Consider the following 12,856-nt stretch of genomic DNA (forward strand, 5'->3'; position numbering starts at 1 on the left):
TGACTCGAGGGCCACAATGGGTTCTTAAACTGGACCAGAGGGCCAGAACAAAAGCATGGATGGAGTGTTTGTGTGAACTCATATAAATTCAAAGTAAACATCATTACATAAAAGGGTACGGTCTTTTTTTTTTTAGTTTTATTCATTTCAAACGGGCCGGATCCAGCCTGCGGGCCGTAGTTTTCCCACGGCTGGGATAGAGCATCGGCCTGCGGACCGAAGGGCCCCAGGTTCGGTTCCGGTCAAGGGCACATGCCTGGGTTGCGGGCTCGGTCCAACGTGCAGGAGGCAGCCAATCAATAATTCCTTCTCATCATTGATGTTTCTATCTCTCTCTTCCTCTCCCTTCCTCTCTGAAATCAATAAAAAATATATTTAAAAAAATACTTTTATGAAAGATGACAAAAGATGCTTTATCATTGAATTTGGGTGATGGGTATTTGGGTGTTCTCTATACCATTCAGAAAATTCTAGTTAATAAAAGATTCCTTCTCATTAATAGATAAAGGTGAGGCCAGAGTCCTGAAAGGCTTCAGGAAAGCAGAGTGGAAGGAAGCTTGGAGATCATCTGGTGAAATCATTCCCTTCACAGATGAAGTCCAGAGACAGAAGTGACTTTCTCAACATTAGAGGACAAAGTGACAGGAGATGAGCTGGAGAGAAGGGACCCTGTCCTCAGGGAAGTGTTTCTTACTTAACAAACAACAACCCAGCAAGTGGCTGGGGGGCGCCATGGAGGGCCCAGGACTTACTTGAGTTTCAGCTCCCTGGTGAGCTCATTCTGAGTCTGCTCCAGCTCCTGGCGCTCCTTGATGTGCTCTTCTTGGAGGTCATGGATCTCCGCCTTCACTGCCTGAAGCTTGGAGAAGAGCTGGGACCCAGGGGAGAAGCAGATGAGGAGGGTGGCCCGCCAGACAACGAGCTCTCCCTTCCCCCAAGTCTCAAGACACCTCTGCCTGGCCCGGTTCCTTTGATACCTTTTTGAGTTTTTTGGTCTTGATGTCCACCTCTTGCTGCAACGAGCTGTAGGTCTCTTTAAGTTCTAAGGTCTCCTCATCTCGACTTTCCATCTGTTGCTGGATTTCTCTTTCTCGACGTTTCTGAGCAACATTCCAAAATTCATCAGCTTGCCTAGAGACAATGTCTACACAAGAATACAGGGCAGGGCTGCTCCAGATCAGAGTCTCCCACTAGGAAGGGGCTACCACAGCTCATTTCCATTCCCTCTGAAGAGTCTAATACCAGAGATATTTGCTTGGTAGCATTAATGTGCCTTACCCTCCACATTCTCCCCAAACAGGAATGAAAAGTTACCTGCTCTGCAATTTCCTGCCGTTTTTGCTCCAGGATTTTCTGCTGTTCATTGGTATGATCTACTATATTTTTTCCTCCAACAAGCAGCTTACTCTCCATGGCCTGAGAAAAAAGTAGAATCCATCTTGTGAATGGTCTCCCTCAGAATGTATGTTCTCAGAGGGAGACTCCTACCGGTGCCTCTCCCTCTTCCTGGACTGAGGCAAAGCGGGTGGGCTCCAGAGAAAAATACATTGTGTTCAGCTGTGTCTTGCTCATCACTGCGATGGGGCTGAGGGGGCGCCACCTTGGAAATACAGAAGCTACGTCTTCTCCAGACATACACGAACTTCAGTTTTCTTTTAACAAAAAATGTTTCAGTGTGAATAGCAAAGCTGAGAGTCCACTGAGGGCCACAGACAAGTAAGCAGGTTCTTACTCTACGTGTCAGAAGCCGTCATGAGGAAAAAAACCAGTAATAATGGGAGAGGCACACAGGAGGGAGAGAATTCAGGCTTTAGGAGGGAGTCAGGAAAAGGTTCCTGTCTCAGAGACATCGACAGAGTGCTGAAGTCAAAATAGAAATCAGCCAAGAAAAAAATTTGTGTGAGAGGGTAGGGTAGGGAGTGGTGATACATGAAGTTGGCAAAGCAATCAGGGGTCAGTCAGTTCAACAACCTCAAAGCTCTGTTATGGGAAACTAAACGTGATCCTGAGAACTGCAGCAAACACGGCCATGTTCTTTGAGCATGACGGTACCCAATCAGATTTGTGTTTTAGAAACATGACTCCATGCCACAAGGAGAATGACTGGAGAAGGGCAGGCCAAGTGCAGGGAGACCAGCCAGGCAGCTGTTCTGAGGGTCCAGGCCTGGGCTAGGGCAGTAGTGGAGAAGGAGAGCAAAGGGGATGATGGGTCCAAGAGATCCTGGTGAGACGGGAGTCAGAGGCGGGGGGATTGACGGCACCCAAAGGGAGCAGTAATGCTGAGTCCGGCCACATTTGGCTCTAAGAGTTGCCTAAATACATTAGGTAGTTTAGAGACTCTAGGTGTTCCTGGGCCTGGATAACAGATGTGATCCTAAAACACAGCATGCAAATCAAACATGGGCACTCCCAGCTATCCCTCCAGTGCAGGAGTGAGGGGGGTGGGGCAGTGTTTGGAACACCAGTGGAACCCCTTTAGAAAGCTGCCCCCTGAAACCGAGTCATCTCCTAACTGTGTTGTACAGGAATCCATTTTCGCATCAGGTCTTGAGAGTCCTGGAAAGGACCCCTGTCTCTGAAAATAAATTAGTACCCAGCTCTGTGTTAGGGCTACCATGAGCCACAGACAAAGTATGGCTTCATATAGCAAGGGGAGGGGAGAGGAGAGAGAGGTCACTTGTCCCTTTTAAATAAGCATGCATACATTTTAGAGCAGAAATAAAAAGTGTGCATAAATCCAATGAGCTAGAACCCAACGTGCCAGAGGAATTCTGGCTTGTGGTCAGGCAGTGGTCACCCGAGGATTCCAGGGTGAGCTCTGCACCCTCCTCTGCCATGGACGCCCGGTGGCAGCCCAGGGTCCAGGCACCTGATGGAGCAGTAACTGCCACCAGAAGACGGTTCAACACAGGGAGCCTCCTTGCTCTAGAATACTGGTCAGCAACTGCACAGCTGGAGGTTGGGGGGTGGGACTGACTACAGGGAGCGTTTGGGGGGTGATGAAACCATCCTGTATATTGTGTGACCACTGCACTGCATGTTAAAACCACAATGAGCCCGGATGGTGTGGCTCAGTTGGTTAGGTGTCATCCTGTGCACTGAAGGGCTGTCTGTTTGAATCCCGGTCAGGGCACATGCCTGGGCTGTGGGCTCTATCCCCAGTATGGGGCGTGCAGGAGACAGCCGATTCATGTTTCTCTCTTACCTCAATGTTTCTCTCTCTCTCTTCCCTCTTTCCCTTTCTCTTTCTCTAAAAATCAATTAAAACACACATACACACACACACACACACACACACACACTAGTATATATATACCACAAATTACCATTTTATATTCACTAGATATACAAAAAAACTACAGTCTGATAATCTAAGTGTTGGTAAGGATGAGGAGCAACCTGAACTCATATGTTCTTGGTAGAAGTTTCAATTCACAGGGCCACTTTAGAAAACAACTTGTCATCATCTAGTAAAGTTGAAGCTGCACATATTCTAGGACCTAGCAGTGTCAGATAAGAAATTCTTGTATGTACCTGTTCTCCTGGAGCCAAGTACAAGAACGTTTATAGCAGAAAATGGAAACAACCCACTCTCTCAGAAGAATGGACTACCATGCAACTCTCAGAACAGTAATATTGAATGAATGAATCACAGCTATAGGCATCAATGTGGATAAATCTCACTATCATAACACTGAGTGAATAAAAGCAAATTGCAGCAGTGAGAATCCATTTATATAAAAGTCAAAAACAATGCGAAACTAAAACTATCTTTTAGTTAGAGATATATACATATATGGGAAACTATAAAGGAAATTAACCAACAAATCCAAGATAATGATTACTTGGTGGGTGTGAGGGGACACAAAGAATTCATAAAGATATGGTTGTTGTCCTATTTCTTACACTGGGTCGATGGAGGGTAGTATGGTGTTAGTTTTAATGCTGCTTTTTATACCTTGCACATATGCAATAATTATTCTTACTATGAGTTCAATATTTAAATTTTCTAAATTTGAAAACCTTCTTCTTCTTCATTCAATACAATTCGACAAATGTTTATTGGGCACTGGATATCATGGAGCTACTGGGAATGCAAAACCCAAAGAAGCATCATCCCTTATGTCATTTTTTTGATAAAAACAAAAGATCTGAAAGAAAAAGAAGGCCCACGAGGAGTCTATTACCTTGATTTTGGCGCCCAGCATCTCGGCAGCATCCTTCTCCCGCCGCAGGTCCTCCATCTTCTTCTCCTTCTCTTTCAGCAGCTTCATCTTCTCCTCTGCAACCAAGCTGTGGTCCTCTACAATGGCCCGCTTCTCAATTTCCAGCTTTTCTTGCTGTTCCCGCCAGTAGTCATCCTTATCATCCCCTTCCTCCTCACCCTCTTCTCCCTCGTCCTCCTCGTCTTCCCCACCCCCACCACTGCCACCACCTTCCCTCCGCTTCTCTCGCCTCTTTTTCCTGCCAATGGACCGTTTTTCTAGCTGGGCCTTGAGCCGAGCAATCTCTTCCTGGAATTCTCGAAGGAGGGCATCCTTTGGGTCCTCATTGACCCTTGGCTTGTTCTTAATGTTTTTGGCACGGTTGGCATATCTCAGAGTGGTCAGAGTTTCTTCTACATTGTAAGAGGCAGGCCCCACATTGGCCACCATCACAGTTTTAGCGTTGCCACCAAGAGAATCTTGGAGGAGCCTGGTAAGCTTTGAGTCCCGATATGGAATGTGAGTGCTTTTGCCATCCACCAGGGCAGAGATGACATTACCCAAGGCTGAAAGGGACAGGTTGATCTTGGTCGCTTCCTTCAGTCTTTCCCCTTGTGCACCGGTCTTGGCTTGCCGTTCACTGCCAGCAAGATCGACAAGGTTCAATTTCCCTACACGAATGTGGTTTTCTCCATCAAGGCCCACCTCACTGCACTCGATGGTGATGACAAAAATTGCATGAGAACGCGAACTGTGCTCATTCATGTTAGTAGCACCAACAGAACGGTTCTGGTTCCCCACATTCATCACGTGCTCTATTTCCTTCACGCTCTTGGTGACGAAGGAAGACAGGTCTTTCACGTACACTCCAGTGTCAGGCCTCTCTTTGAGCTCAAGCCTTTTGGTCTGATCCTTTGAGAGCAAATCTCGGATCTCCTCCTGGTAGATCTCTAAGTAAGAAGCCCTGACCAGGTACTGTTGATTCTGGGATCGAGAGATATGGGTGAAGATGTGATCAAACGAGTTAGGGATGACCCCTCTTTTTTCAGGATCACCACGGACTCCTTCCATGGTGTAGGTTTTCCCAGTCCCCGTTTGTCCATAGGCAAAAATCGTCCCATTGAAACCCTGCAGAACGGAGTCCACAAGCGGTCGGAACGTCTCATCGTAGAGTTCAAACTGCTTGGCATTCCAGTCATACACTGCATCGAAGGTGAAGGTCTTGGGCATTTCATGGGCCACTCCTCTGGGGTTCTTCACAGACACCTGCCCCAGCTTCACATCCACATCTACCACCTTGTCATACGAAGCGGCCTTTTCCTTGCCATTCATGGGCCGGCAGCGAACCACCACCCTGACTGACTCTGAGCTTTTCAACTTGGACATCATGAACTCTGACCAGGCCAACCCTGAAGGCTATGATGTCTCAGGATGCTAAGGTCCTAGGAAAAAGCAAAAGTAAGTAAGGACAGTACAGCTGTCACTGAAGGCTGCTCAACAGCAACTCACACCCACGTCACTTTCATCTTGCTAACCTTCTGATAGCTGGATCTCTTTTATTTTAACTTATTTTTAACTTTTCTTTCTTTTTTTTTTTTTTTCAAATATATTTTATTGATTTTCCACAGAGAGGAAGGGAGAGAGATAGAGAGTCAGAAACATCGGTGAGAGAGAAACATCGATCAGCTGCCTCCTGCACATCTCCCACTGGGGATGCATCCCAGGTACATGCCCTTGACCGGAATCGAACCCGGGACCCCCCAGTCCGCAGGCCAACGCTCTATCCACTGAGCCAAACCGGTTTCGGCTATTTTTAACTTTTCAATACTAAAAGTAAACCGGCTAGGGCAGACAGCTACACTTAATAACTTTATTACACTGTATATTTTCTCACAGGACCTTGACCAGCTTCAGTGGGAAAAATAAAAACTCTATCCACCAATAGTGTTAACTGGCTTGCCCTCCCTGCAACCAATGTTTTATCTTATGTTACAGGTTGAGGCAGCTGGAAACCTTCTTAAAACCTGAGTAATCTTACATCCTGTTGAACTACTACAACCTCTGCATAGAGTAATTTGGACCTATCTATCAAAAGTTTAAATGCACATACCTTTGAGCTAGCAGCTGTATTTCTAAGAGTTTATCTTACAGATACAAGGGTATCTGTCGTGGCAGCAATAGACTGAACAACCTCAATTCCCATCAAGAGGGGGCTAATTAAATAAATGACATATATTTCACATATGTAGTGGAATCCTATGTAGTTACTAAAAAGAATGTGCTGATCTAAATGGAGTCCTACACCAAGATATGCTGTTAAGTGAAAAAGGTAGCTGAGGCCCTAGCCCATTTGGCTCTGTGGATAGAGCGTTGGCCTACGGTCTGAAAGATTCCAGTCAGGGGCACATGCCCGAGTTGTGGACTCGATCCCCAAAAGGGGGCATGCAGGAGGCAGGCAATCAATGATTCTCTCTCATCATTGATGTTTCTCTCTCTCTTTCCCTCTTCCTCCCTCTCTGAAACCAATAAAACATATTTTAAAAAAATAGGTGCCGAAACCGGTTTGGTTCAGTGGATAGAGCGTCGGCCTGCGGACTGAAGGGTCCCAGGTTCGATTCCGGTCAAGGGCATGTACCTGGGTTGAGGGCACATCCCCAGTGGGAGATGTGCTGGAGGCAGCTGATCGATGTTTCTCTCTCATCGATGTTTCTGACTCTCTGTCTCTCTCCCTTCTTCTCTGTAGAAAATCAATAAAATATATTTTTTTAAAAAAAATAGGTAACTCACATAGTTCTTGATTCAAAAGGTCCTTTGGTGACAGTTCCCTCTACGTCACCTGTTCTCCAGCCACCTACTTCCCTTCCCACAAGGCAAGTGTTATTAAATTTTAATCTTTCTGAACTAGCTAATGTATAACAAGCAAGTATCTATAATAATAAAAGCATAATATGCTAATTAGACTGGACAGCCAAACGACCTTCCAGATGAAGCTGGGGCTGTGAGGGCCGAGGCAAGCTGCTACAGCTGCGAGGACCAAGCCCTTGCATGAATTTCGTGCATTGGGCCTCTAATGTATTAATATATACTTACCCTCTCCCTTTGTACACAAGCATAGTATGTTACACACAGTAAAACACAGTGTCCTGCATCATCTTTTTCTCACTAAACCATGTATCTTGGAATGTGTCCTTCAGGAAATATAGAGATGTCTCATTCTATATGAAAGCAGCTACATATCCCACTGTATGGCAGCATCATACTTTATTTAACCACTACCCTGGCACTTAAGCTGTATCTGATTTTTACTATGAGAAACCTAGGACCACATCCTTTCATGTGTGGGAAAGTATACCTGCAAGGATAAATTTCTAGAAGTGCAATTCCTGGATCACAGGACATACACATCTGTAATTTCAATAGATACTTAGAGCAGTGATAACAATACACTTTTTATTTGTGAGCATGACCTATTCTCTGCCAACAAAAAGGCTGGAGAATGTGAAGCTGTGATGGGCCACTCTAGGCATATATGCTGAAGCTTAATAAATATAGAAAGTCAATATGTCTCCCATTGGTCTTTCATTAAAAAAAATAATTCTGCCCTAGCTGGTTTGGCTCAATGGATAGAGCACTGGCCTGTGGACTGAAGGGTCACAGGTTCGATTCCGATCAAGGGCATGTACCTTGGTTGCAGGGTCGATGCCTGGGCCTGGTTGGGGCCCATGCAAGAGGCAACCAATCAATGTCTGTCTGTCTGTCTGTCTGTCTCTCTCTCCGCCCCCCCTCCCTTCCACTCTCTCTAAAAATCAATAAAAAAATATCCTCAGGTGAAGATTAACAAAAAACAACAAACAAAAAACCTATTCTGCTGCTAAGCATATGGAAACATAAAAAGCTATTCCCGTACTTCTTCTAGCTGCTACATGTAATAAAATTATGCTGTCTAGCATGAAGAACAGGAAGGCTTCTTACCCTGTCTGAACCCCTTTGCTATAAAATCTGTACAACAGGAATCATTGTTCTTCCTTTAAATGATTGTGAGACTGCCCTAGCTCAGTGGTCGGCAAACTGCAGCCCCTTGAGTGTGGCTCTTCCACAGAATACCACGTGCGGGCGCGCATGTACAGTGCGATTAAAACTTCGTGGCCACACTCAAGAGGCCAAAGAGCCGCATGTGGCTCGCGAGCCGCAGTTTGCCAGGGTAGTGCCAACTACCACTGCCCTAGCTAGTTTGGCTCAGTGGATAGAGCATCGGCCTGTGGACTGAAGGGTTAAAGGCATGAACCTCGGTTTCAGGCTCTGTCCCTGGGCATGTACGAAGGCAACCAATTGACGTGTCTCTCTTACGTCGATGTTTCTCTCTCTATCTCTCTCCCTTCTACTCTCTCTAAAATAAATAAATAAATAAATAAATAAATAAATAAATAAATAAATAATTGTGAGACTAATAGCCACTTAGAAAGACAGAAATGCTTTATGAACCAACATAAAGCTGGATTAAAAAATAATTAATACAGATTCATCCAAATGACCCATCAAAGGGTCATTCCAGAGATTACCAGTCAGCCCTAATTTTAGGCATTAAACATCACTAGACTAACATTTTCTCCTCTTCCACTGGGAGTCATCATCCTAAAAAAATAAATTAAACTGAGATCCAAATATCTAACCAATGTTCAATTAGAAGTAAATCTCAAGCCATTTTTTTTGTTTTTTGTTAATCCTCACCAGAGAATATTTTTTCTAATTTTCTTGTTGTTGTTGTTACAGAGTGGAAGGGAAGGAAGGAGGGGGGAGAGAGAGCGAGAGAAACATTGATGTGAGAGAGACACATCAGTTGGCTGCCTCCCGCACGTGCCCTGACTAGGGCCAGGGATACAACCTGCAAGCCAGGTATGTGCCCTTGACTGGGAATCAAACCCTCAACCCTTTGGTGCATAGGCAGACATGACGCTCCCACCACTGAGACACACCAGGCAGGGCAAGTCATCCCCTCTTTTTTTAATCCTCATCCCAAGACGTGTGTTTGGGGGGGGGGGGGGGGGGGGGAGACATCAATGATTGATTGCCTTCTGTATGTGCCCCAACCACCCACAACCCAGGTAAATGCCCTGACCAATAAGAGAACCAGCAAGATTTTGGTGCACAGGGCGACACTCATCAAATGAGCCACTCCAACTGAGAAAATCTTAAGCCGTTTAAAGAAAGCTATGTAGCCGAAGCCGGTTTGGCTCAGTGGATAGAGCGTCGGCCTGCAGACTGAAGGGTCCCAGGTTCGATTCCGGTCGGGGGCATGTGCCTGGATTGCGGGCACATCCCCTGTGGGGGATGTGTAGGAGGCATCTGGTCGATGTTTCTCTCTCGTCAGTGTTTCTGACTCTCTATCTCTCTCCCTTCCTCTCTGTAAAAAATCAATAAAATATATATATATAAAAAAAGAAAACTATGTAATAGCAGCACAATTTACCGTAACTAAGACCTGGAAACAGCCCAAGTGCCAAGTAGATGAGTGGATAAAAAAGCTGTGGTACATTTACACCATGGAATACTATGCAGCAGTAAAAAAGAAGTCTCTCTTACTATTAGAGACAGCATGGAGGGACCTGGAGAGTGTCATGCTAAGTGAAATAAGTCAGTCAGAGAAAGACAAGTATCACATGATCTCACTCATAAGTGGAATCTAAGTAACAAGATATACTGATGAATGGAGTGGATCCAGAGACATGGAAGCATGGAACAGGGTGCAGAATCTCGGAGGGAAGGCGAGGGAGGGTGGGTGGGTGGAAGGTAACCAACCAAAAAAACCTTGTATGCAAATATGCATAACCCATGGACACAGGCAATAGGGTGGTAAAAGCCTGGGGCAGGGCGGGCGAGGCTGGGGGGGGCGGGGAACATATGTAATACTTTCAACAATAATTAGAAAAAAGAAAATAAAGCACATTGAAAAATATTACAAAAAAAATAAAGAAAACTATGTAAAAGGCAGCCCTTTCATCCATCATCTTCTAGATGCTATTAAAATTTTGCCAGATGAGAAGGAACCAGATGTTAGAATGGCCAGTCTGTTTATTGGCCACTTTTCTTTTCCAGGGAATGGCCCCCAGATTACAGCTGTGGCTGATCCCTTGCCTGTCTCTCCCTCCATTTTAACAAAATGTCTTGGTGCCAAGCTCAAACCCCAGGCCCTGAAGCCTCCTTTGGGGAGGTCTCTGCTGCAGTGCATGGGACAGTTAGACAGGATCCAGACTTGAAGGAGTAAGAGACATGTAACGGGGTGGATGGGGAATGGCCCGTGAAGATGACCCATTCTTCTGCATTATATACCTCTGAAGAGGCAGGGCTGTCCAGCTTTTACCTATCAAAACAACGTATCCCCAAGCCTGTTAAAAAAAAGAGAGAGAAAAAAAAGCCTGCAGCAGGCTGACTGATGTTCAGCTGCTTCATACATTTTTGAGCTCTCCAAAACAATAACAACAAAGGCATGATAATGACCTACAATAATCTTAAAAATCTCTTAAAAAGAAGGAACTCCCAAAGCCCCAGTCCCCTTAATTAAATCTCAACTCAAACACAGAACACCATTTCTTCTCTGAGCTCACTGAGCTCAACTGAACTAGTCATGTTTTATTGATGTATTATTTCAGGAAGATGGGCTAATCTAATTTCCTGTCACTAGGGCTTAAAATCTTGCTCTGGATCCAACTCAAAGAAGAGGGTTTTCTTGGAAGAATGCCCTGATACTCTTTCTTTACTTTATTACCTTCCTTATTCTTCTTCTAGCCACTCTAATTACAGTGATAAATCTTTAAAGAAACTCACAGAATTGCCAGGAAAGACGAAATCACAGGTCAGCAACTCATCACCTTCATCCTAAATACTTTTTCTGCTAGAACTTGTCAATCTGATGTTAACAAGTACCGCTTTAAATGGCTACTGCACATGAAAAATTGCTAACTTCATCTCTTTTGTCCTCAGAGGAAATCAGTTACACATTTCTCAGGGCAGCCACATTCTTCCAGACCATTCTCCAACTCTTTTCTGCTTAGATTCACACACCCTCACCTTTGCTAGTTCTCATGGAGTCTTACCTCAAATTCTAGAACTAGGCGTGGATTGATGTCTCAAAACTATTGGCTTCCTATAGATATTCCAGGCTAGAGGTCAAAAACTGGTCACATTCTACCTGAAGCATTTTATTTGGGGCACCTCTAATTAAAATAGAGAAAAGAAAAGAAAAAAGCCTTCAGCAATTCCACTTTTACAGATGTGTTTGTCTTGATGAAATCCTTCGCAAAGGTGCATAAGGATGCTTTCTGAAGCACTGTTAAAATAGTAGAAAAACGGGAAGCAACCTAAACATCCATTATAGGGGAATAAAAATAAAACATGGTATATTCATATTATAGGCAGAATACTATTCAGTAGTTAAAAGAAATAAATTAAGAGCAGGGGTCAGCAAACTATGACCCACAGGCCAAATCTGGCCCACAGCCTGTTATGTAAAGAAAGTTTTACTGTAACACAGCCATAACCCTTTATATTATCTATGGCTGCATTAGCTATAAAATAGAACAACTGCGTAGTTGCAGCAGAGACAGTATGGCCCACAAAACCTAAAATATTTACTACCTGATCTTTTATAGAAAGTCTGCCAACACTGAATTAGAGAGATGGCAGGGTGGGGCAAACGTAGGTTTACAATAGTGAGTATGCAAAACACTGTTTATTTTTCTTTCTTTTATTAAAAATATATATTTTTATTAATTTCAGAGAGGAAAGGAGAGGGAGAGATAGAAACATCAATGATGAGAGAGAATCACTGATCGGCTGCCTCCTGCACACCCCTACTGGGGATCAAGGCTGTAACCCAGGCATATGCTTGACTGGAATTGAACCCAGAATCCTTCAGTCCACAGGCCAATGCTCTATCCACTGAGCCAAACCAGCTAGGCCTGTTTATTCTTAAATTATTCATTAACTAGAGGCCCGGTGCACAAAAATTTGTGCACTCGGGGGGGGGGGGGGCGGTGCCTCAGCCCGGCCTGTGCCCTCTCCCAATCTGGGAACCCTTGGGAGATAACGACCTGCTGGCTTAGGCCTGCTCCCGGGTGGCAGAGGGCAGGCCTAATCCCTAGGTGCAGCCCCTGGTCGGGCTCAGAGCAGGGCCGATTGGGGAGTGGGGGCGCCGCCCCCTGTCATGCACAGAGCAGGGAAGATTGGGAGGTTGCAATGCCACCCTCAGTCACGTTCAGGGTAGGGCCGATTGGGGGGTTGGGGCACCGCCCCCTGTCACACTCAAGGCAGGGTCGATGGGGAGGTTGCGGCACCACCCCCTGTCACACAAGAGCAGGGCCAATCAGGGGGTTGGGGCACTGCCCCCTGTCACGCACAGAGCAGGGCCGATCAGGGGGTTGGGGAGCTCCCCCCTGTCATGCACAGAGCAGGGCCAATCAGGGGGTTGGGGAGCTCCCCCCTGTCACTCACAGAGTAGGGCCGATAGGGGAGTTGGGCACTGCACCCCGTTACACATAGCAGGGCCCGTGGGGTAGGGGGGTTGGGGCGCCGCACCCTGTCACACACAGAGCCGCAGGGCGATCAGGGGGTTGGGGAGCTCCCCCCTATCAGGCACAGAGCAGGGCCGATCAGGG

General features: G+C 45.7%; 1 protein-coding gene across 3 annotated transcripts in view; it reads right to left on the reverse strand.

Moving 5' to 3' along the window:
• Positions 1–12,856, reverse strand: part of KIF3B (kinesin family member 3B) — a 49,430-nt gene that overhangs the window by 12,373 nt on the left and 24,201 nt on the right. For all 3 annotated transcript variants that reach the window (XM_036322531.1, XM_036322532.1, XM_036322533.1), the window contains 4 exons: positions 4,188–5,647; positions 1,315–1,416; positions 978–1,100; positions 753–871 (listed from right to left, as the gene is read on the reverse strand). In XM_036322531.1, the coding sequence (XP_036178424.1) occupies positions 753–871; positions 978–1,100; positions 1,315–1,416; positions 4,188–5,594 (1,751 nt within the window). In that variant the 5' untranslated portion in view covers positions 5,595–5,647. The remainder of the gene's footprint in view (positions 1–752; positions 872–977; positions 1,101–1,314; positions 1,417–4,187; positions 5,648–12,856) is intronic.

The sequence above is a fragment of the Myotis myotis genome, unplaced genomic scaffold, assembly GCF_014108235.1.
Source record: "Myotis myotis isolate mMyoMyo1 unplaced genomic scaffold, mMyoMyo1.p scaffold_m19_p_9, whole genome shotgun sequence".
In the NCBI taxonomy this organism is placed as follows: Eukaryota; Metazoa; Chordata; class Mammalia; order Chiroptera; family Vespertilionidae; genus Myotis; species Myotis myotis.